Source organism: Microtus pennsylvanicus, chromosome 4, assembly GCF_037038515.1.
Source record: "Microtus pennsylvanicus isolate mMicPen1 chromosome 4, mMicPen1.hap1, whole genome shotgun sequence".
NCBI lineage: Eukaryota > Metazoa > Chordata > Mammalia > Rodentia > Cricetidae > Microtus > Microtus pennsylvanicus.
In genome coordinates this window covers 131,527,464-131,553,885 of record NC_134582.1, presented here as the reverse complement: position 1 = coordinate 131,553,885, position 26,422 = coordinate 131,527,464, and the positions used below count along the sequence as shown (strand labels likewise).

The window sequence follows — 26,422 nt, the reverse complement described above, 5'->3', positions numbered from 1 at the left end:
TGCTTCCTTATAGAACCCAGCCCAGAGATGACACCACTCACAATGTGCTGGGCCTTTCCCCATCCATCACTAATTAAGAAAACGCCTTATGGTCAGATGTGAGGAAGACATTTTCTCAATCAAGGCTTCTTCTTTTCAGATAGCCATAGTTTGTGTCAAGCTGACACACAGCCGAGCAGCACAGTCTTCCATCCCGTCCTCTCCTCCCTTTCTGAACCTTTTCAATGGAAGAAAGTTTCAGATTCTTCCTGCTGATGCCAGTGCCTTCTGTCAAACGCATTTCCCTCCAGTGTGTAAAATCTCTTTCATCTCTTGCCAAACCCTTGCTGTGTCATCCTGCTCACCAGATGTTCATACCATATTCTTCACTCTCCTGTCCTCTTTTCAACTGCGAAATAACCACTATACCCTGGGAACTTTCAATTGCAAAATAATGCTTTTAGTTATGGATTAAAGAACTCATTATCAATGTCCAGAATCCTCCAGTTTGACACCATATTCCCTGTATCTCTGTTCTGAGCAAAAGTTCCCATCCCACAATTGTGAATCCCATGATTTTGTAATTACCCAATACAGTGTTACTGTATCTGTAGAGGACTCACATAGACTTGCTGGTACTTCATGCAACAAGAGTTTATTTCTCAATCACATCAGAGTCATTACCGGTATTCTTAGTTTTCCATATAGTGATTCATGAGCACAGCTAGCAGGGAAGACAGTTCACGGTAACCACAGAAGTTGGTAGATGATTCACAAATAGGAGCTTTGTGTTGTAGTGAATTAGGAAAATGCTGAGTTAGACACAATTTGGTGGGTTGGTTATTTTGCTTTTTGCTGGTTGTGTTACTTCTTCAAGCTATCTGAATATGTGTAGGGTTTTTCTGAGCCAGAGTTGGCCTTGAACTCCTAATTCTCTTGTCTCAGCCTCTGGAGTGTTGAGATTACAGGCAAGCCACACCATGCTAGTTTGAGATCAACATTTTTAAAAGATGATTCTGTTAATCGAATAACATAGAGAGTCTGGTTAACTGAATAAATAACATGGAGATTCTTTAAGGGGCTTGATGTGGAAAGTGAGAGCAATTGGGCCAACTCTTGTACTGATGTGGAGGAAGAATGTTCAAATTGAGGAATTTTAAGAACACTCTGGAAATACTTTCTTGATTCCTTCCCCCATACTCCTGGAGCTGAACAATCATTCTTGGCCATTCCAAGTCTTCTCAGGACATTTGAAAACCATGCTTTCCACCCTTACTACAAAACGTTTTCTTGAAAATTCCACCTATGTTTCTCCAGTTGACTGGCAGCTCAGCCTAATGAGGTCTGTTCGGCAACTCCCACAGTTCATGTGAGCCGCTTTCAATGTCCATGTCCTCGTATTCCATATACTCAGTTCTAGTTAGGACTTTGGCTTCTCTTTCTTTCTTGGAATCTGTTTAAAGGCAAAATTATTTATCCAGTTCAAGTTTTTTTTCATAACTTCTCCAACAAGGGAAGTAAAAAAAGATGTTTGTATTTGCCCATCATTGTCAGTCACATGACTACATAACTGCTTCCACACAGGACTCCAGAACAATTGCTCAGTACTCAGAATTCTGGTTTCAAGAGAAATAATAGTCTTCTTTATTTCTCCATGAAACATGTAATTGGAAAGAGTTCTTTCTTGTGCTGTTGAGAAGCCCATTATCAGAATCAAATCTGTTTAAGCACACTTAATCCAATTAGGTTAAACTGCTGATTGCTATGGCACATTAAGAATAAAGCACAGTGCTCTTCAAATATTGCTTGGCCAGAGATGACCCACAGATTTGGGCCCCACGGCTGTCCTGCTCAGTCCTTTCCTTTAAAAACCGTGCTGTTGTTCTCTATAATCCTTTAACAGAGAATGAGGACTTTTCTACATCTTAAGACTTGTTTTTAGAAAAAAAAATTGGTGAAGGAAGCAACAACATTTTTCCTTGAATAGTTGATGAATTTCATGATTCTGCCTTATTAAACCTGCACACATCTTGACTTGTAGATTTCTACAGTAGAGATGACAATACTGTCTTCATCCTGGAGATGCTAGGCATTTTAACCTAGAATAATGCATGGTAGAGAATGCAAGCCCGTGAACAGGGCATTGTTATTCCAGCATGAACAGAATCCCACAGCATGCTGTTTGCCCTCAGGAGCCTTTTGCACCAAGTAAAACACTGTAATTGAGACCCGAGGGCTTGTTTCAGTTACTAAAGTGTGTGTCATGCAAGCATGGGGACCTGAGTTCAGAGTCCTCTACAGAAAGCTGGGTGTGACATCACCCCTTGCATCTCTGTAACCCAGTGCTAGGGGATAGGGGTGTGGAAACAGAAGAGCCCCTGAATCTGGCCAGCCAGCCTCATTAAACTGGGGAGAAACTTTGTCTCAAAAACTAGAGAGCAATTAAAGCACCCAGTGTTGATCTCTGACCTCCACCCAGCAGCACACACATGGACTGAGACCCACAAGTTCATAGAAACACCCTACACACATAAATACTTGCTACCCACCCTACAGGCTAGAGTCTTCAGGACAGTGTTCCCAACTCTCCGGCACTAGTTGGACACAGTGTCCCCATGTGTGGAGACCAGGGCTCCCCCTCTCTGCCTCTCGGCCTTCTTAACAAAGGCCACAGGCCTCCTCTGTCTAAACCTGAGCACCGTGGTAATAAAACTCTCATTTTCTAGTTAGAGCAAAGCAGAGAAGCAAAGGAGTTTCTGTGTGTGCAGCAACGGGTCTGTCTTTGATCTGGAGGCTTCTCCTTGTACACTTCCTGAGCAGATGAGTCACACTTCCTAGAACTGTCCCTTAGAGGAAGTCCGCTTCTAGGACCTTAGCAGTCTGCTTATAGTTCAGAGCTGCTTCTAGGCCACCTGCCACTTGCTTGTGAGTGTAAGGAGAAGCTGTATGCAGCCATTCAGTTTTCTTCGTGAAGCCAGCTGTGAGATTCTAGCAGTCCACTAAGATAATCGACCTTCAGAACTGTGAGTTCAGCGACAAGGCTGGACTCTCTTAAGTCAGAAAACAGTCCAAGATGCATCTTACACAAATGCTGATGCCTGAGTTGTCTGGGTAAAATGTTTTTTAATTTTAAAAATTTAAAAAGATCTCTATTTTAATGTGATCCAGATTCTTTTGGGGATAGGGAATGGTGTCAGGTGGCATACACCTATAATCCTAGCCCTTCAGAGACTGAGACAGAAGGATCAGATTAAGGACAGACTGCTACATAAAACCTGTCTTTAGCGAATGGGGGGAATTCTGCTCTTTTCTGACCATCCCAATGATTAATAATTTTCAAGTGATTAATTTGCTATACTTGATGCAGAGTCACCGGTCCCCAAAAGACAGCCAGCCCTTGAGTTCAAAAGAGCTATGGTTTCTGTGCTCCATGTCCTCTCAGATTTGAAGCAGGAGCAGGAGATACAGATGAGTAAGAACCAAACCCATCAATTTCCTCAGCTACCTCTAAGCCACTTAGAAATCTTTTCATGTGCTCACAGCTTGAAATTATTACCCACAACAGATCCCTCTTGCTACATCCCAGAGACATCTGCTACCAGGCTTGCAGGCACACTGCATGGGTAGGACCATGTTTGCAGGCACACTGCACAGAGAGGACCATGTATGCAGGTACACTGCATGGGTAGGACCATGTTTGCAGGCACACTGCACAGAGAGGACCATGTTTGCAGGCACACTGCACAGAGAGGACCATGTTTGCAGGCACACAGCACAGAGAGGACCATGTTTGCAGGCACATTACTGCAGAGTAGGAAGGTGCAGGTCACAGGCTGAGTTTCAAATATTATGAATCCCAGTTGTGGATTTTTGTTTACTTTTTAAAATAAGGCAGATTTCCAATTGCAGCATTATAGGTATCATAATATAGACATGCATGCATACATTATCTTTTTTACTTGGTATGCAGGATAACCACTGCATCTTCACATCCATTATAACCTATCTTGCAGGACCCTCCCCATTGCTCCCTCTGCTTTCATTTCTCGTGCTAAAATATGCAATGATATTTTAATTTCGGTGCCTATTTAACAGGCTTCCTCTTTCTGCTGTGGCAACTTGGGGGAAGAGGCAGATGCAAGCTCCTTAGGCCTTTGAGGCTCAGGGCTCTAAGATTTCATGTTTTTCTATCAACTAGACTTTTCTCTATCCCAGAGTCCATCTGCAGCAGATGCAGAGAATTTTGGAAGACACAATAATTTATTTTTAGAGCATCTAGTGTTTCACTATGGCAGAACAATTGGCAGAGGAAGGCCACAGCTATGGAATTAACCATTTATATAGTCACGAGAGAGTATTCTTGGCATTCAAAACCTTTCCCTTCCCCCACTCACTGCTCCATCAGCTGCTATAAAACCAATATTCATAGAAAGCCTTTAGTCCTGGGGCTTCTGATTTTTATATTTTTGGTTGTGAGCCTAGCCTTTAACGGCTGAGCCATCCCTCCAGGCCAAGGGGCTTCTGATTTTTAATGAAGAATTACAATAATTAATAATAAAAAGTTACTGCACAAAAAGAAATACTCGGGATCAACATGGTTTGAAGATGTTGCTGGAACAGATTACTTTCCATAACAATATTTTAGAATAGCAATGCTGATGTTTGCTCCTGAGTGCAGAAGAGAGCTATGGAAATAGCAGAATATTTTTAGAGGGCCAGCTGGGTGTCTGACAACTGAGAGCAGTGTGGAATATTCTAGCATAGGGAAAACATTACCGGAACGTACTTACATTATGATGTCAACAGTTCCCCAAGATAATGCATTAAAAATAGATTTTATCTCATCAAAAAAGAACACATAGTCATTGCAAGAGATTGCGAAAACATAGAAAAGTCTAGAAGAAACAAGAAATCAAGTTGCACCATTGCTAATAATATTTAATAGTATTTATTTACTATTTTCTTTTAAGTTTGTTTTATTTTAATATGCATAGGTCATCTCATGCATTCTAGCTAATTATGACATTCTATGGGACATATCTATTGCATGTGTCATTTTCCACATTCTCATTTCCTTACTACAGTGCTGCCTGCTGTGAGACAGTTAGTGTCCTTTACATTTCCACTTTCTGCACAATTCTGACAGAAAGATCTTTGTAGTCAAATTGTTATCTTAAATCCGTGGTTATAAACTGATTGAAAAAAAAAACAAAAACAAAAACACAACAAAAGAACAGAAATCAACCTTTGTGGCTTCTGATATAAGTGACCCATAGAGAGCAGAACCTATAAATGCAGTAAGAGAAGATCAAGAGCGGCCAGCCCGCGGACAGACACTAAGCCCTCTGGGTTTCAGATAAACTTCTAATTCAAAGGGACACAAAATAACTCGGACTGCAGCGCTCTGGGGGCCTCTCACTCCCATGCGAAGCCTGGCATTATGAGTAATCAGTGCCTGTAGATGGGCGTTTCCCACTTCCTGTCCTGCCCTGGCAGCACATGGCAGCAAGGCTCTTCCCATAATGAGGAGATGTGTGTAAGCCTCAGATGCCAGGGCACTGTGAAGGAGTAGCTGCAGCTGAGTAAGGAGAGGCAGAGCCATGGTGGAGCAATCCTGAGTGTGTCCTGCTGGTCAGCCTTCCTCAACATTTGCCTTACTGACCTTCTGCAGTTCAGCCGTCTATACCCCTCCCCCCAACACACATACCTTGGTTTTTTTCTGTTCATAATGACAACTTTGTATCTGACTCTGTGATTTTCCTTTGGCAGAATTACAGAAACATACCAAACCCCTTAACATTTACAGCAGCCTATAAAAGTGCCATACTTACTAAGATAATGTGCATAAGACTTAACAGCATCCATAAGGATCACTCTTGGGCTTGGAGAAGGAATACTTTCCCAGCCTGCACAGTACCCTGGGTTCATCATCAGCACAGGAAAAATAATGAGTCAATGCAATAGGCATTCTACAGTTGTTTTTTGTTGGGGGGGGGGGGTCCGTGTGGTTGAGCAGGGCAAAGAAGTGAACAGGTGCTTCAAGAATTCAGCAGCTCTGGTCCACTTGTGTTCCAGGGCCCGCAGGCGCTGCAGGGTAGATAGGAGAAAGGTCACTAAAATATGGAGAAGCACTTTATGCTTTAGTGTGCTCAGCCCCTTCTCACCTCATCATGCTAGCCTCAACAACTTCTGACGTCCTCTTTCTTCTTGGGCCATCCCTGCTATGGTGGACCACACTTCCTGCACACACACACACACACACACACACACACACACACACACATCACTTCTTTCAGCACACACAGGAAGTTTTGCAGCTGGCTTTGCACCCAGAATGTCAGGAACGGCTGCAGTGGCAACTCCAACCGAGGTAGCCACAGTAATACGATACAAGGAGGGGCTCTCCTTTTCCAGGCTCGATTCATTTCTTCCCCGTCTTCTCAGCCAGTGACCATTCTAAGTGTGAACCATGCGTCAGCCTTTGCTGTCTAGACTCATATTTCATTTCACAACGCTACTTTTGGGCGGTTTCTTTAGAAAAAAAAACCCTAATTTTGTTCCCTTTGTGTATGAACAAAAGTTGGAAAACATTTCAAGCATATTCTACATGTCAGGCCTTGTTACCATGTAGTTTTCTCATGTGTCACAAACCTGTATGAACCATGTGACACCAAACTTTCACATTCATACAGAAAGTTTAGATTCAAGAAGTTAACTAATTTCCTCCAGGCTGTGCGAGAGACTGTGTCTGGCTACGACCTCGTTGACTGTGGATGTCCCGGTGAGGAAATGACTGTTTCCATCAATTACACTTGACTTCAAAAGGCCACATAAGAACCCATCAGGAGCTGAATCAGCCTCCTTGCACTGACTAGAGTCTCCCTTTATCTAGAGAAAGAGGAGTCTCTGCTGCATCTGAAAATTCCTCTTCACAGTAGATAAATTATTTCGGTTACATGTTCAGATACGAAGTAATTTTCCTTGCAAGTTTTAAGATTTATATATGATAGGATGTGACTAAATTTTTCCCAAGTTTAGTCCAATTTTAATGATATCATACAAGAAAGGCTTCCTTTGCTGTCTCTGTCTTAAAATCAATCTTCTGCGATAGAGAAAGGTGAGGTTTACCTCTAGACACACTTCAAGAAAATAAGAAAACAATACTTAAGATTGATGTGGTGGCTCAGTGGTGCAGTGTATGCCTAGCATTGGCAAGATGCTGGGTTTGAGCTTCAGGAACAGGAAAGAAACAGTACAAAGGAAAGGAAAAATTGTACACAAAGAATGACTTTTGTATTAATGTGAAGTAAAGAGGGATGCTTCAGCTGCCGAGCCCCCATGTCAGGGAGTTAGGAAAATGTCAGTCTGTTCCTCTCCTCATGTGGTAGACACTGTTACCATTTTCATTCATTATAGTCACAAATTTTCAAAGTCACCAAACAGCATCATACAAAAACTCAAAGGAGACACTCCTGCAAACCAAGGGTCTTGAAGAACATGTTCTTGAGTGTCGGCGAAGGGAGAGCCTGCTGTGGGCAGAGCATGTTGCACTGGGTGCTGCTCCTTTAGACCCTGATGTCCAGTGATTCTGAAAGTGCCCACAAAGCCAGGGGACTTTTTCTTGTTGGTTGGTTGGTTAATTTTTTTTTAAGACAAGATCTGTCTGCTGTCCTAGAACTCACTTTGTAGACAAGGCTGGCCTCAAACTCAAAGGGATCCACCTATCTCTGGTTTCTAAGTAGTGGGGTTAAAGACATGTGCCACCATGCCTGAAAGCCAGGGTACTTTAATCTCCAGGGCCAGTGAAATGACCCAGCAAGTGAAGGCGCTAGCATCTACAAGAATAGCAACTTTAATTTATCCCTGGATACCATGTGGAAGGGGAGGATTAATTCCACAGGAACATTCTCTGGCCTCCACATGTACATCAGCACACACATGACCCCAGAAAACACCATTCACACATATACACATTCAATAACATAAAAAAAAAAAAACCCTATCTTAGTGGGCCAGTGGGATGGCTCAACAGGTAAAAGCATTTGTTGTGAATACCGGATGAGCTAAGTTCAATTCCCAGAATCCACATGATGGAAAGAGAGAATAGATTTCTGAAAGTTTTTCTCTAACCTCCACATGTACATATATCATACACAAACACACAGAAATAATAAATAAAAACTAAGAAGCATTGCTATCACAATAATTAGGCTATCTCAGATGTTGCAATGCCTTTGTCTTTAATATGTTTTCAATTCTATATCATTTGCTTTGGGGATCTTTAATATTGAGAGGGACCCATATAGTAACTGGAATCTGAACTCACTAACGGTCTCCATGTTTGCATCAGATTTTCATCCACACAGAGGAAGTAACCCAATAGCCCAGCATGCTGAGAAGTGTGGCCTGGCCAAGGGATTCCCTCCTCTCTATGTGCCCTGAGAAGGGCTGAGGTTTAGCTGTTGTTGTTGTTGTTGTTATTAGAGAGGAGGTGAGGGAGACTTGAGCGAAACACATTATTCTTAAATTGTGTTTCTAAGAGAAAAACTGAAAATACTGAACACGGGCGGCCTTTTGAAACCCAATCTCACATTTGAAACGTTTTTGATAGCCAGTGTGACAAAGTGAGAACCATTTCAAGTAATAAAAAAAAAAAGAAAGACTTTCAGAGACACAAATTAGAGCCCACCTTCAAAGTGAGAGAATCTCACCTGCAGTTTTAGTTTGCTTCTAGAGAGCTCACTTACAACTTCTCGGTGGTTCTGTGCAGTGGTTTGGGCTCTCTGAAAGCAGAAGAAATCATAGTTTTACCAGGTCCAAAGCAGTGTGTTCTCTGGTCGTGGCTATGAGTCACAGCTGGATTGTCCTGCGGTTGAACACTCTGCACTGAAAACAGAACCAAGAGCAGCAAGACACCAACTGGTTTCCATGGTGACTGGTATTTGTGTACTTTGAAAAATGACTGTTACTTTTTGTGTGGTGAGTTTACTCGGGAATGAATTGTGGAGGTGACATTAACCATCTGTGTGGATATAAACAAGAAGACCTGATTTAATTAAATGTAAATGTTAAAAGGGCATAAAACTGAAGGAATGGGGTGGTTTCTCCCCCTCTCTCTAGTAGAAGCATTGTTGTGCACTAATTAGTTCATTAATTTATCTGACATTTTATTTGAGCATTTTCAAATATGTCTGCTTGATGTTTCCTTCCATTCTTCCTAGAGGATAAAGACATTTCTTTATCATTCATCAGTTTTCACAAACCCATCCTTCTTGGTCACCTACTCTGCTCAGTCCCATTCATAATACACTCCTTTAAGGACACTGGCTTCTGGCATTAGGAATTCTTCAGTGAAGAAGTTCCATTAAAAAAAGAGAAAAGTGAACCTCTACATGTCAAAGGTCATAGCTCTTAAGCTTGTTGAGCTATGGAGAAAAACAATGCTCTATAAAGTATTGGAATGTATAGAATCCAACTATGTTCCTCAGCTTGCAGCTATCCAATGCTTACTGTAATCCACCAGGTTGAGGCTTCTTATGATCATAAACGTGCTTATCTTAAATTTTGCAGGTTAGAGATGAAGTAATTTCAGCTTTGGTCATTAAATCACATTCAAAGTTAGTTTTAAAGCAAGCTGAAAGATTTGCTTTTTTTTTGTCAGTATTTGGAGACAGTATATTTTTGTGTTCAGTTTCAAAGTAGACTTCCTGCAATAAAACTGATACAAATTCTGAAACTGAAATTCTGAAATTGAAGAGAAATATTCTACAAAGAGACAGTGACTCAGGAGCACTCCCAGTACAGTCTGGGAGCACTCCCAATATAGCCTGGCTTCCTTGTGCCCCTGGCTCTAGCTTGTAGAGGTTGTAGAGGTGATAGAGTCCAAGACTTGAGGTGATGGGCTTTGGCTCTTGTTTCTTCTTTTCTGATTTTCCTGTTGTGTTTGTTCTTGTTCTCTCTCTCTCTCTCTCTCTCTCTCTCTCTCTCTCTCTCTTCCTCCCTCTCTCCCTCTTATCTTTTTCTTTCTTTCACTCTCCCTCCTCCATCTGGTTTCTGTCACTATGTAGTGTCCTTAGAGTTTCTATCACTGAAGTGAAGTAAACACCATGTCCAAAAGCAACTTGGAGAGGAAAGGGTCGTTTCAAATGTGCAATTCCACATCATAGTCCATCACTGAGGGAAGTCAAGGCAGGAACATGGAGGCAAGAACTGGAAGCAGAGGCCATGAAGAAATGATGCTTACTGGCTTGCTTGCTCTTCATGGCTTGCTCAGCCTGCTGCTTTAGAGCACTCAGAACCACCAGCCCATGGGTTGTGTGGCCCACTGTTACCTGCCCCTCCCACATCATTAATGAAGAAAATGCTCCCTCCCTAGGCTTACCAAGAAGTCAGTTTGGTGAGGCTGTTTTCTTAATTGAGGGTCTATCTTCCCAGATGACTCTAGGCAGTGTCAAGTTGACATAAAGCTAGCCAGAACATGTAGAATGCTAGAAACTTGATAAGAAATCTAAGTTTTTAAAGTAAGAGTATTTACAGAAAAGAAATAAGGAAGGTGAAATAATATATCTGAGAAATGACTACTATCTCATTTGTTTGCTTAAAAATCATGGACTTGGTACCAAGTGGTGAATGGCATATCGGACTCTGCTTCCCATTTTTCATCTCTGCAGACCTTCCCCACACTTACAACAATGAGGAACAACTTGTTGGGAATTTGATGAGGCAGGCCAACATTCAGAAATCGGGATTTCTTGTGAGCCCGAACAAGAGAGCACCTAGGTCCCCACTCTGCAGAATGACTACAAAGTGATTCAAATCTTTTACTGCACAAAATTATTAGGCTGATATTTGTAATTTTATAATTCAAATTCTTATCTAACTATACAGAAGTAGTAGTACAGATTCAGTCTTTAAAGTAAATACACTGGAGGCAAAAATCAAAGTGTCGGGGCCGGGCGGTGGTGGCACACGCCTTTAATCCCAGCACTCGGGAGGCAGAGGCAGGCGGATCTCTGTGAGTTCGAGACCAGCCTGGTCTACAAGAGCTAGTTTCAGGACAGGCTCCAAAACCACAGAGAAACCCTGTCTCGAAAAAACAAAACAAAACAAAAATCAAAGTGTCCATTCACTGGATCTGTACTGGAATGGGGCTCTCATAATTCTGTGCATTTAACAATAGGGGAAGGAAATCAGGGATGGCCTGTTCCCTAAGGAAACTCACAGTCAGTAGGGGTAAGAGGATGCTGTGCCCATCGCTAGAAAGGGAGGAGATGTAGCTGACTGCGTAGAAAGAGAAGCGAAGGGCTAAGGTTTCACTCGGCATGGTGCCTCACCCCTGTAAACCTTCCATATGAGAACCTGAGGCAGGTGCATTGCTGCAAGTTTAAGCCATCCTAGGTTATATAGTGAATTTCAAGCCTTCCTGGGTTGCACAGTGAGAACTTGTCTCTAAAAAACCTAAAACAAAAACCCAAAAGAGGATGGTTTATTCAGAGGTGGAAAAGATTCATATCTAATTATTGAAATTGTGAAGGTTCTATCAAAGTACTTTGTAAAATTTTTCTATAAGGTTTTCATGGCTGAGTCAATGTGCTTAAGGGACACATATCACATTTAGTTAGTAAAAGTAACTTCACCAGTTTGAAAGGCATTGAGTCCATATTATGCTTGCACTCAAAGGCATGCCAAATGTACATACACTAAAAAGAAGTAACCAGGGAAGGCTGAAGATATAGCTCAGTGGTAGGGGAGAATAAGAACAATCAGAGACCAGACAGGGCAGCCTTTAATCCCAGGACTCCGGATGCAGGTGAGTGCAAGGCCAGCCTGAGTTCCGGGACAGCCAGGGCTAAATAGAGAAACTCCTCCTCCCCGCAAAAAAGAATAATCACGTAAGTCCATGTGCATATTTTCAGATATGTTCCATTTTGGTATCATTCTAAGGGTAATTGGAACAAAGTGATTAACGTGGACTTCAAAGGGATGAAGAAGGAATCTAATGGCTTCCACATGAGGAGGCCATGTTTTGAGGACGGCATTCTTTTTCCTATGTGATAGGAGAAAAATGGTTTTTTTAATGTTAAATTGGATATTTGTTTAGCTATCTCTCTATTATGTTTTTAAAATGAGACACCAAGAAAGCTGTAGAAATATGTCCATGGAATAATGGGCAATGACCCCAGCAGAAAACCTCCCAGGGAAGAAATGCAAATGCCCATTAGACATGCAGCGAGAAAGCCTAGAAGGCTCTAGTCTGTAGTACTCAGCCCAACACAAATGACAATAATTGCAAAAGCACAATTTTTCATTCTTAGCATTAGTATTTCCAGTTTTGTGTTCTTGCAGGTTTGGTGTGTGTGCATGTATTCTGTGTGTGTTTGTGTTTCTCATGCACTTTCCGTTCTCCCCATTTGTTTGTTTTACTCTGGTTCACTAGTTTAAAGTGGGCCTTTCTGTTTTCCAAAGAGAGAGAGAGAGAAAGCTTGGAGTTGGATGGGTGAAAGGGGGAAGGTGGGTAAGATAAGGGCGGAGATGACGAGAGAAAGCAGTGATCAGAATATATTTTATGAAAAAGTTATTTTTTAAGAAAAAAGGTAGAATATTTAGAAAAGCAAACAGAAATAAAAATGATGATAATAGTCCAATTTAACGAACTTTCATGGAAAGAAATATGTCTATAAAGTGCTAGAATGATTTGGTTTGGTACAAACTTTCTGCTAAGGAATTTCATAATATTACAAAACAAAAAAGTGTACTTTTCGGAATCTTTATTAGAAATTTTATCAGAAGTCTTTAAAGTGTCAGATTTATATACTGACAAAAATCTGAAGTCATTTTCAACGCATGACAAGATTGCAATGAAAACTGCATCACTGGCATGCTCTGTGGCTGCTGAAAGTGCTCACGTTGTGCTGCAGTGGCGCCCAGTTGGTAGAGAGCTTGCCTGGCAAGCACAAAGCCCTAGGTTTGATTCCCGCACAACAGAAATCTAGTTTGGTTCTACACGCCTGCCCTCCCAGACTTGGATATTGTCAGGACAGTGAGAATGTTTGGCTATGTACCTAGTTCAAGGTCATCCCAGTTCCCTATTCTGGATTTTAATTTGGAGTTGGCAGCTTAAAATAAAACCAAAATTTGTAGTCTAATTTTCACATCTACTGGGTTTAGTAATCTAATCCTTCTCTGAAACAGTCTATATGCAATTAATTTTAAATCTTATAATATCCCATGAGAGTAGACACACCTTTAACTTTTGAGCCAGTGTGCATCTATGCAGCTAAATAAGCCCTCATTGAAAGCAAACAAAGAAACAAAGAGAACAACAAAAAAATATGTGCAGTGTTTTTACTTTGTGAAATTTCTCTTTAATTTCAGCTTTATGATGGACCCCAAAGGATAGGACGCTACTGTGGAGCAGATATCCCCCCACCAGGGGCCACCACAGGCTCCAAGCTTCATGTACTGTTCTACACAGATGGGCTGGATACGGACGAGAGAGGATTTAAGATGCAGTGGTTCATTCATGGTAAGTCCTGTGTAAATACTGGTTGTATTAATAATTGTTATTTAGTCAATTTTATCCATGAATACAGTAGCATCAATAAATAACAAATGCAAAGTAGTAACTAGAGCTATGCTTAAGATAACTGACTGAGACATTTGTAGAATTTTGGAAGTTAAATTTTGCTAGTGCTCTGAGAAGAAATGGTTAAAGTAGAAGCAATTTGGATAACTGCTTAAGCAGGTGGTGTGATTTTCTGCCCTAGAACAGAAACATTACAGAGTGGCGTGGGAGTCTTTAGGGTGCAGGAGCCCAGAAAGAGATGTGAGGCTCATTGTCAAAAAGAGAATGATCAGGACAATATAAAGAATAGGAGTCAGAAAGGTCAGCGAAAGGGGAAAGAAAGGGCTGGGATGAGAGGAACAGCCGATAATTTGAGCTGGATACAAGAGTCTAGGCTAATGTCTTGTGTCTACGAAATGGAGTGGGGACACATTGAAACCCAACTGCAAACGAGTGGTAGAGGAAGCAGGTGGAGATAATTACTTCTCTAAAAGTCATTATTAACACGAGACGGGAGACTTCAAAATTGATCTCCTGTGTGTCAGTCTACAGGGGGATGATCCCCGACCAATGGCTTTCAAAAGGTGGCCCCCAGTAAGAGTAGTAGCACAAGGAACTTTTCAGAAATACAAATTCTTAGCCTTCCTATGCTAGACCTACTGGATCAGAAACTTGAAAGTAGATCCAGAAGAGTATCTTAGTTGATCTTCATGGTGATGAAGGTTTAAGAGAGATTGTGCTGGGATAGTCCAACCTCAAAAGAGCGTCATACAGTAGTTCTCAACTATCCGACCACAGATTAGGACTCACGGTGAATTTCAGTAAATCCGAAAGAGGTAGAATTGCAATGTTACACCAGAAATCTTGCAGATGCCTAAACTGTAATCCTGTTAAAATCGGTGGAAAGGGCTGGTGCGTTGTCTCAGTTGGTAAGGAGCTTGTCTCACAAGTTAAATCTAGTTAGATCCCTGAACCCAAGCCAAGCACAATAGCAAGCACTTATAATCCCAGTGATGGAAAGATGGGAGGTGAGGATGAGTAGAACCTTGGAGCTCACTGACCAGCTGGTTTAGCCTACTCAACAGAGTTCCGGATCAATGAGAGACCTTGCCTCAAACAAAAGGTGGGAAGTCCCTGAGGGCTAGCGCTCTCCATTGTACTGGGACCTCTCCCTGCATGGGCACACAGTATCCATCCCTGGCATGAGCATGCACATGTAAATGCACACAGAAACAAATAGAGAGACACACACAGAGAGGAAGAGGAAGGAGAGAGAGTATGAACCAGAGGTACTTTAGCAAGTACCTGAGCATTTGAGACTTGAAATTTATTGGTGTCAGAGCCCACCCATATAAATCTCAGAGCTGCCATCCAGAAGTCCCCAATTGTAGAACCCTTAAGTATCAGGATGAGACCCTTTCCACTCATGATGAAATTATATCCCAATGAACCCCCTATAAATTGATTGACTTAATAAAAGGATTTAGCTGATTTCTCTCCTCAGTATCGTCTGTCTCCAGTGTTCTGCTGTTCAACAATATTGTAATTCTAAGTAATCTAGAGATGGACTGAGAAAACAAACCAGGCAGGAAAGTCTTGAAAATTTCTCAGATTGTCAGGTTCTGGGGTAATCTTGAGAGCAGGGTATATCAGGTATGTATATCCACAAAACAATCAGGGGTTTCCTTGTGGTTGTATCTAGCTTTACAATGCTGTGAGATCAACACCAGGGCCTCAAATGTGCTAGGCAAGTACTCTCCTGATGACCTATAACCTCAGCCCTCACTGGGGATCTTGTAAATATAGATGAGTAGGCCGACCAACTGGAGTTTCTAACACCCTCTCTACAGAGGGTAATGTTACTATTTAGTGTAACTCAGCTTTAGGAGCAAGGCACAACTGGCATTGAACTTGGTGAAATGAAATGGTAGAAAGACAGTCTCCCCAGAATCTGGAAAAGCCTTCTAAGATGCTCAAGCCATACAGTGTCATAACCAGGTCCAAACAGCACCAGGATGGTAGCAAGAGTCCTGAAGGAGACGACTTTCTGCTTCAAAGATCTAAAGGGCAGAATGCTCCCCTGGGCACATCAGAGTACAGTTCAGGAAGTGACTTGGGAATGTGGTCCTCAATCCTAGGTAAACACAGGAATTGCCTGGGAGTGTAAACTCCTGTCTGAGTTCCAAGTCCTGAGAGATAGGATTCAACTGGTCAGTGTTTGACTCTTGCTGCCTTTCGATCTCTTCCTAAATGATGCAGCCTTGCACTCAGGACGAAGAGAGAAGAACAGTGCTTTTGCTAACTGATCTCCTTATTCAGGAGACTGCTTACCCTCCCCTCCAGGCTCTAGCCACACTGGCCAGAGGCCTCACTAAAGAGTTTGATGGGGTCGTCATTACTGGCTGCACCCAGCTTGCTGTATCACTGTTCTTCTGGCCAACATGCCAAGTCCTCTGCTGAAAGCACTACGGTTTTATTGAGCCAAGATTTTTCTTTCATTTCCCTTTGGAATCTGTCTTCCTTTAAGAGAGTCAAAGACACCCTCTGTCTATTCTCTTTTCCTGTTTACTATTGCAAAATTTTTCCCCATTTGCTGAAAATTTGCTAAACTCAGAGCCAGAGTTATGCAACAGTATGGTAGTAGTTAGGACCAAACCTGAAAAAAAAAACAACAAAAACTCTGTACTGCCTACTATATATAAATGGTACTTGGCAATAATCTTCTGGAAGGAGATTGTCAACAGTTTAAATCGATACAAAATTAATTGATGTCATATGTCATCATGGCATGCTTGTATATATTATGTTCTATGTTTGGACCACATAACTTGCCATGGCTTGAGAAGAGGCGTCAGCAGAGTAAGGCAGGCAGAAGGCCTTCCCTGGAAGTGGCAACCTGATTATCCCTTAGAGAAAACCTGAAGACAAAAGTTATAAACTATCATTCTTCTGTTTATTAAAGTTATGGGTATTGGGGAAATGCTTTTGTACCAGATACCATGCTATCACTAGGGACACAGATCTATGTGCACACACAGAAACGGTTCAATTCCCATAGTCATTACAATAAAGGAAAGACATTAAACATGCAAACGAATATGCACAATCAAATCTGATAAGGGCTGAGGGATCACACAGAATAATAAGATGCGATGGTATTGGGTCAGGCATGCAGGCAGACAGGAAAGTCTTCTATGAAATTGTAACCTCTGAACTAAAACCTGAAAAAGAAGCAGGTGGTATCTGGCCAAATCAGGGAAAAGAAAGGAGTGACCCAGTGATTTAAGGATGCAGGAGGAACAGATGGCATTAACAAGTCACACGTGGTTAGATTCGGGGTCAAAGGATGAAGCACTAGAGAGGGCTAGAAACTTAAGCAGTGGCTACCACAAGCTGGCCCCATAAGGCACAAACTCAAACCATAGAGGCTACGGTGTCTTCCAACATGCAAATCCTTTACTCTTAATTAAAATAGGTCTGGAGTAGGATCCTCACGGATGGCGAAGCATGACAAGATGACTTAAAATATGGGTACAAAACAAAATATAAACTAAGCATATTCATGCACCACTAAACAACAGGTGCCTGTTTCAAGCACTACAGTGTTAGCCCATCTCATCATGATGACCATCTTGGTCACCTGGTGGCACAATCTATGGGGCAACCCAGGTGGGCACTGCCCATCCTTGACTGAAATTCACTCTGCAGCATTTGACTCTGTCTTCGCAAATGCAAGTGTGCACAAAAAGCACAATCAGCAGACAAAAACCAAAGGCAAGTCTCTGCATTGTCCCTCTGGGCCTGTGCTCAGAGTCAGTGGAGGCTTCAAGATCCCTAGCCTGACCTGGCCCTGAGCATCTTTTCCTCACCTGGCCAGGATGGGTGACGTTAAAGCTCTCTCCTCTTTTCATCAGAACCAAATCACACGAAGACCTTTCCCCACTGGCTCTTTTCCAGACTCTGCTATAAGAGCTCAGCAAATGCTTGCAGAGCCCGGAATTGACAGTGACATCATTTCCCCAGCACTGTGGCTCAGGAACCCCTACACACTTCATTCATTTTGCTCAGTAATAAATAAATCCGTTTACCCAGTGTGCCTTTTGGTCAACAGCACAAATCTTCTATTTACTTAAAGAAAATGGATCTACAAGCGGGCCTTTCTGTGGGTGCGTTTTGAAAGTGGCTCTGTCGAGGCAAGATACAGCCCACACTGCAGTGCCTTTATGCAGATCTTCAAAGAAAATCCCACCCTAAAAAGAAAGAAATGGCCGCGGCCGCCCTGCCTGGCTAATCGGTTCACAGAATTCAGCATTGACAGCATTGTTCAGAAACTGAATTCCACCCTGGGAGCCTCGGTCTGGGCTGCTGAAGGGTGTATAGAACTTTCCATAAGTTGTATGAATAGGAGCTCCCAGCCATCTGCAAACACCCGCCCCTCAGCTCTTCCCTGTGCTCCGGAGGCCTCCCCTCCCTTGGCAGCGGAGCCCAGCACACAAACAAGGTCAAGGAGCTCTGTGAATGACATTTGCAAAGGCAGCAGGCACTTCAGCTAGGGAACCAGCAGGGGAAGAGCTAAATGGCCTGTGAGCAGGAGGTGATGTCACCATGGACTTCCACAAAGGGAAGCGTGGCCTTTTCTGTGGGGAGACAGATGACATCATCCTCTCAGATGGGGGCCACTCCATTCTGTCTTCTTTTTAGTTGTTAATGAGGTTTCTGGGGCCCTAGAGTTTTCAGAAACTCTAAGAGAACTCTGAGAGAACATTTTAAAACATTTTCAGGACCCTCTGAGAGTGACTGGGTTTGAAAGACAGTGCCTCGCTGGGTAACTGGACTTTCAGCCCCGGGCCAAGGGCTTCTCAAAAGTCACTTTGGGAAATCCAGCCAGGAAGCCCCACGGGGTAGGCCATGCTTCTTTGCAGCCCGCATTCCCACTCTTGGTCATGGACGACTGTGGGTCTTTCAGGGGAATTCCTTCTAATTGGACATTTTTATTTGTTTTGTGACTTAGAACTATGAGCTTGGGTCTCTGGGAGCACTCAAGTTTTAGCTGTTGTGATTCTGTTATTATTTTTCTTACAAACACGGATGCTGGGGGTCAGTTTCTTAGAGTGAATTAGCTGTGCTCTGCAGGTAGATGTAGAGGGGTAGCACACAAAATGATCCCTGTTTTAAAAAGAACAAAAACGTCTTATTCTTTGAAATATATTGCAGGATGGTGGTAGCACACACCTTTAATCAAAGCACTTGGGAGGCAGAGATGGACAGATCTCTGTGAGTTCAAAGTCAGTATGGTCTACCCAGCGAGTTTCAGGACAGGCTCTAAAGCTACAGGGAAACCCTGTCTTGAAAAAATGATGTGTGTGTGTGTGTGTGTGTGTGTGTGTGTGTGTGTGTGTGTATACACAACAGCACATGCAGTACACAGAAGATATTTAGAATGTCTTGGTATTAAATGCCATGGATGAAAAATTTGAAAATATCTTGACAGGTTCTATAGAGAGTCAATAAAAATGTGATAGAAATTAAGGTAGTATTGGCTATGCAACTGATAAAAGACAAGGACAAAAACTTATAAGGTTTCTTGCCCCCAGGGAAAGATCATAGATGCATTATTTTTCTGTTGCTGGGGTGGATCTCAAGGCTTTGAACATGCTAGACAAACACACTGTGCTCTGCTGTAATACATCCCTAATCGCCAGAGATGACCTTTTATTTTGTGCGGTAGGACTGCAGGTGTATAAAGAAATGTAGTGACTTCACTGATGTACGTTTTGCAATAATAATATAGGGAGTGGGGCTTTCACAAGCACTGAGACAATAGCCTGAAGGTGCCTTTGAAGAAATGTCTCAGCAATTAAGAGCACTAGTTGCTTTCCCAGAGCACCTGGGTGCAGTTCCCAGCACCCGTATGACTGCTCGCCACGATCTGTAACTGTAATCTGGCCTCTGTAGCTGTCCGGCACATACATGGTACGCAGACATATCTGTAGGCAAAATACACATACATAAAAAATAAAACCTAAGCCTGGCGGTGGTGGCACACGCCTTTAATCCCAGCACTTGGGAGGCAGAGGCAGGCGGATCTCTGTGAGTTCGAGACCAGCCTGGTCTACAGAGCTAGTTCCAGGACAGGCTCCAAAAACCACAGAGAAACCCTGTCTCGAAAAACCAAATAATAATAATAATAATAATAAGATAGATAGATAGATAGATAGATAGATAGATAGATAAAAAATAAAACCTAAAATTAAAGCACTAATATAGGTAAGAGGATACAGAGATGATTACAAGAGACAGAGATGGAGTAACTGCTGTGTAAACAGGCTTCTTGTTCATTCCTGGCTGCCCAGACCCTATCACATAGACACTGTATTAATTATTATGCTGTTTGACCTATTAGCTCAGGCTTCTTATCGACTAACTCTTGCACCTTAAATTAACCCATTTCTATTCTTCTGTGTATCGCCACAAGGATGTGGCTTACCAGGCAAAATTCTGACATCTGTCTCCTTCGGGCAGTTTCATGGTGTCTTCTTGACTCACTTACTCTCTTTCTATATCTCTGTTTGGATTCCTGCCTGGCTTTACTCTGCTAAGCCATTGGCTGAAGCAGCTTCTTTATTAACCAATGGTAATAAAGCATATTCACAGCCTACAGAGGGGAAGCCCACATCACTGCTGGGGCACTATCATAATAAAACAGGGAGAAAGAACCAGAACAGAAGCTGAGGCAGCAGCAAGTTAGGAGATATGTGGAAGCTGGGATAGGCAGACATGATGTCAGATTATATGCCTATGGGTCTATGCCATGAAGAGAGGGTCTTAGTCTAGCATCCCCACAGTAGAACATCCGGTGCTGTTGCCACCAATTACTATAGACAGGGAACCTTAATGGAGACTGTACTTCTGTCCGGTTTGAGCATGCAAATTCAAGATCCTGTGCAATGACCGGAAGCAGTGTGCCTGTCAAAGTTAGGTAAGGGTCCGAGGCAAAAGGATGATGCAGTAAACCGCAGATGGCAGAATTCTATGTGTATGTATGTGAAGGCCTGACTCTCCATATGGATAGACCTGGAGGCCTATGAGGCTGATGTTGCGAATAATCCTGCATTTCTCTTCCATCTTACTCACTGATATAGGGTCTCTCAATCAAATCTAGAGCTCATTGATATATCTGCTTTTGCTAGCCAACTTGCTCTAGGGATCCCGTCTCTCCCTTCAGAGGCTAGAAATACAAGTGGGCCACAGTGCCCATCTGGATTTCTCAATGTGGGTTTCTAGGTTTCCAAAATCCAGTCTTCATCCAAGTGTTTTAACCACCGAGTCTTCTCCCCAGGCCACTACCATTGTTTCAAAAGCAGGGGGTGAAAGATGTCATGTAAGGAGATTACAGTTGGAGAAATTGAAGAGATGGTGGCAAAGGGGACCTGAGGGGACTTGTGTGGACCATGTCTATTAAAAGAGAAGACACAGATTTACAAAGTAAATAGGTCAAAGGTCAAGGAGAGCTACTGATCTACTGAGTCCTTCACAGCGAAGCTGAAGGTGACACAGCTGGCCCTATAATAAGTTATAAGGCAGAACGGCCACATTCGCTTTCCCTGATACTTCTTCAAAGCTATAGCTCAGACATCATATTTAGGTTTTCATGTTTGAACATTGTTTTGACACCTTTTAAATTATTGCATGATTACTCTTTTGTGTCTATCTTGAGTCTTGTTTATTCATGATGTTTGCAATGAAATTGATTTTATGAATTGTGGTCAACAATGATCCAAATCAGCAAAACTAGCATGTGTATCACCCCCTCTGGGAGAGCCCTTCCTCTCAGGTGGCGATGGAATTGCTTTCATGGTGCCACTTCCTGCAAAGCTGTGGCAAATATAACACGACACAGAGAGAAGTAAGAACACACGTGCTCCTCTGTCCTTAAAGGATCCTTAGTATGATGAGGGTACACGTCCCTCATTGACCAACTCTTCAAGCAAGTGACTGGAAACGATGAGAGAGATGAAATCCTGTCATTGTTTTATGGTTATTGTGCGCTGTGAAATAGTTTGGCTTAGATAGAGCTTTAAGAAAAAGCAAAGGAATAGCCACTGGTTGTGTTCACATCCAAAGATAGTTGTTCAGCAACTCACTGAATTTCTCCTCAGATTTATGCATACTACACACTTAAATGTGTGTTTGTATTTTGCCCACTTTGACATTTTAGACTTCTTTGTGATACTCTAAGATATTTTTAGCAGTGAAGATTAGAAATGAATACTGCCTTAGTATAGAACAAAGTTCAGAGTTTTGATCATGATGCCATGGCTGATTTTTTATTTTGGCAAAGTCTCAGTTGTATCTTTGTTCAAAACAAGCTCTCACTGAATAATGCTACTTTTAAAAATCTGTTTACCAAGTCAGGCAGCAGTGAATTTCTGTATTTCCAGATTTTTAGGAGACTAGCAATAAACTCACTTGAGCTCATGATTTGATATCAGCCTGGGCAATATTAGAGCAATCTTGTCTCAAAAATAAGCAACAAACAAATCTCTTTACCAATAACCCTGCTTTTAGAAAGATATACTCAAAAAAAGGTTTTCAGCTTGTTTTGCCTTTGAGTCAAGGGTTTTTATCGTGAGTTCTGTGGTCAGAAGTAATGGTAAACACGTGTGGATCTTTCACAATGCATGGGAAAGCTAAACCCTGGCATTTTTCACTTTGCCTCCTTGACAACAGCAGTAAACACACACACACACACACACACACACACACACACACACACACACACACTGACCTTAGGCTAATCTTGGCTCTGAGTCTCTACCCAGAGCCGTTAATGCCTTATATCCCAATTCCCACATTGCTCCTGTTTGAAAACATTTGAGCTCTATTTCCATGGCTGCTCTTTCAAACCGTTATAAAATGGAAAAAAAGAAAAATAACCCTCAACAATTGTGACCTTCCAAAATCATATATTGCACAATTTAGAGTATTCCTTGATTTGGGGCCAAAGGGAGAGTTTTCTCAAATATTCTATTTGTATTCTGGTTTCCTAGCAACAAATATCCTAGCAATTGCACATTCTTTCCGAAAGATTTCAAGTTATTTCTTTTCAACTTCAAATACTGTAATAGACACAAATAACCAAAATAACGCATGCAAGTCATTATGTTCAGTATGGAACATTAATTTTTATTCATATTTCTTAATTATTACATATCTAACAATAACTTTTATGCAAATACCACTGTGAGCTCAGCGAAATTATCACTAGTCATTTTCCTCTCACCAAATAGAAAGAGTCTCTGCTATAGGACAGAAATAGTACTGTAGAAGTTAGTAGAATTTTATATTCTGTATATTTGTAATTAATGATACAAAAACACTGTTTCTAATGCTTTTTCCTTCTCATCATATAGAGTAAGCAATGTAGGTTTAACTACCTAAGAGTAATTTTAAGTCAATATTTAGGAATTTTTAAACATTTAACCTATTTATAGTATCCATTTATTTATGTGGGTAGTGTGTAAGTGTGCACACATAGTATGCATGTGGAGGTCAGAGGTCAACTTATGGGAGTCAGCTCTCTCTTTCCACCATGTTAGTTGCCAGCAACCGTTGACCTGTGGAGCACTTCTCTGGCCAATAAATCCATCTTAAGTTATTAATTACATTACAAACTACTTTGAAAATTGAGTTAAAATATGATTAAATTGTACCTAGTACACCAAGCTTACTGGCATTTCAGTTACTATTACTCTTGGTGTTTTTTTCTTAAAAATGGTACTTTCAATGTCCTGGGTACTTTAAGATATTATCTCATATCTCCTTCTAATAATTCTGTGCAAGAAGCAACATTGTCTCATATTGTAGAGGAAAATGATGGAAGAAATTAAGTAGCTCAGCCTCAGAAGTCCAAGGATTGTGGCATCAGCACAAAGAAGTGTTTGGCATCTGTGCTTTAAGTAGTTGCCTGCTGTCTGAAGTCAACGATTTCCCCACAAGTTTCACTGTGAAAATAGAAACAAGTTCAGAGCTTGCAGTAGCTAATTCTATAAGTAAATTCCATAACAATAGGCATATTGAAAGAATTTATAGAATCTTTCCCATGCAACTTATGTTCTAGTTTCCAGAGCTCCCCACAAAATTACACTAAGCATCTTGTCTTTCAGTTCAAGTAGCAATAAAATATGAAGTTCTGTGGTGAGGTCTTAGCATTGTCAGGCAAAGGACTAGTCCAAAAAGGCTGATGTTAGGACTAGTCTAAAACAGCTTTGCACACAATGTCTTTTCTTTCAGGGCATCAATCACACTCAAACTTGCTAAACATGTGTTCTACCACAGAGCTCTGCTTCAGTCCTGTCCTGATTCATTCCCTTAATGCTCTGTTGGAGTCATCACACACAATTGATGGAGTTGTTTGATCAGGGAAAAAAAGCACAGGAAGATTAGCCAGTTTGTTGTCCAGGGTTAGTTGCAGAAAAAGCTACAAGGAGGAGTCAGGTTGCAGTGAGAGCGACAAGGTATCTGTCTTCAGAAGGGACTGGACTGGGTCAGCAGAGAGTGTGGAGTGTGGGAGGATTTTGCTAACTTAGTTGTTTTCCTCCCCATTAGAGAGGGGACTAGGTTGGCTGGCTGACTGGCTACAGTCCTGGATATAAGACTAACAGGAAAGAATCTTGGACTCATCTTTTCCTGTGACCACAATCTCTGCTGCCATCGTTCACAGCCTTTCCCCTTCTGCATGTCTGTTTCCAAGTCTCCCTCTTAGGGTACAGCTGCGTTGAACTTCAGTCCACTGTCAGGCAGTGGCCTCTCCTTGACTTGACTAGGTCCATGGTTGTATCATCACCATCCACATGGCGCTGCTTGATTTTGTGCATTTTTCTGGTGTGACATAACCTCCCTGTGAAGCAAGGCTCGGGAACTGAGGGCAAAGTGAAAAGCAGAATTACAGAGAAGGGAGTGATGTGGAGCCCTGGAGGCTTCCTGAACTTCTGCCTAGAAAAAGTTGTCTAAAATAATGACCTTAAAAAACTGGCGCCTTTGAATATTGATAAAATGGAAATGTGAACGTTGGACTTGCAAATGCATGATGCGTGATTCCTCCATCTTTGCTTGTTCCTAGGATTAGCTGTTACTAGCCTGATGTATGACTTATTTTAGAAGACATTTATTCTATTTCGTTGATTTTGTTTTCTTTGCAGATATGTCATACTGCACTTTGTTTAGAATTTTTAAATAATTTCAAAACTCTCTGAGAGTCAGAGAGAAGATAGGTGCGAGACTATCGATAGGATGAGTATAACTAATGGATTGATTTATCCCAGAGAACTGTAAGCGCGGAATTTCTACTGGGGAAACATTTCAAATCTAAATAGAAATAAGTAGATTGAAAGGAAAAGGGTGCAGTTCATCACAGCAAAAAGCTGATGAGACTGGATATATTTCTTTGGATTCAAATGAAAGATGTTTATCCTTTATGTACAGGAAATTAAATTTTATATAGAGTATGACCAGCCTGGATTTATTTCTTTTGCTGATGTACTAAGATGATCCAGGACATCCTAGATAGTTAGAGGTTGTTGTTGACTTAATCCTGCATATCCATGCATTGTGTAGTGGGTCCTGTCATTTTATAACTATAGGCAGCCTTGATTTTAAACTTCTGGGATTTTTTGTCCAAGTTGTACTCTTCATGATAAGGATAATTTTGTTTTGTTTTTATTGGTTTATAGTATTAAAAATGTATAAAATCACTCCAAGTATATATTATATATGATATAGATTATAGATATTGAAAATAGATTACATATAAATCAGTCAAAATACATTATTAGAAAATATGAGATAGGAGTGAGGTTCCCAAGGAAGATGAAATTTTCCAACCCTTAATGACCTTTTAGATTTTTTTAAATTATTTTTTTTTTTAAATATTTATTTATTTATTATGTATACAATATTCTGTCTGAATGTATGTCTGCAGGCCAGAAGAGGGCACCAGACCCCTTTACAGATGGTTGTGAGCCACCATGTGGTTGCCGGGAATTGAACTCAGGACCTTTGGAAGAGCAGGCAATGCTCTTAACCACTGAGCCATCTCTCCAGCCCTAAATTATTTTTTTAACTTCTTGTTTCCCCCTAATGTGGTGCTGGACCCAGTGTCTGTTGCTGGCTTCCTCAATGGTAGATCTTTTCCATTTCTAACCTCATCCTTGTCTAAGCATCATCTAGTATCCAAGGAGATAAATAGGAAGTGATCAGTACAAGATGAGGGAGGAGAACTCACGCATCACCCTCCTTCCCATGTGACACCCAGACTGCTGCTGCCTCATGCCTGCCTGGGAGTTTGGTGGTCTCATTTATGAGCAAAAAAATGAAATGTATTAGCTTCATAAAGCTCTTGTAACAAAGTACCCAGGGGACGTGCCTTAAGACAACAGGAATTTATTACTTTACTCTAGAAGCCAAGATCTAAATTCAAGGTATTGGCAAGGCCATCCCACTAAAAGGTACCCCAAGTAAAAATGCTCCTTCCTTTCCAAACTTCTGTTGTGGGCTGGAAATTCTTGGTTTTTGTGACTTAGAGCAGCTATGAACTCAACTTCTGCCTCTACCTTTGTATGGGTGCCTCCTCTCAGTGCTGGGTTCACTGTCTTTCTTCTCATAAGGCCATCAGTCATGTGAGATTTCAGCCCCACCCTAATCCTGTAACCTCTTCTTGATGCAATAATGTTGCAAAGACCTGCCTGTCACATGCTTGGGTTCCCGGAGGACATGAATCTGGGAAATGACTCTACTTACTCCAAGATGTTCTGTTCTGTGACTTCATCGGTTTCCTTGTCTGTCTTCTTGTTTTCTCCTTGTCCTTAGGAAAATCTCACA

General features: G+C 41.6%; 1 protein-coding gene across 2 annotated transcripts in view; it reads left to right on the top strand.

The window, feature by feature from the left end:
• Positions 1-26,422, top strand: part of Cubn (cubilin) — a 206,598-nt gene that overhangs the window by 61,405 nt on the left and 118,771 nt on the right. For both annotated transcript variants that reach the window (XM_075970518.1, XM_075970517.1), the window contains exon 28: positions 13,354-13,504. In XM_075970518.1, the coding sequence (XP_075826633.1) occupies positions 13,354-13,504 (151 nt within the window). The remainder of the gene's footprint in view (positions 1-13,353; positions 13,505-26,422) is intronic.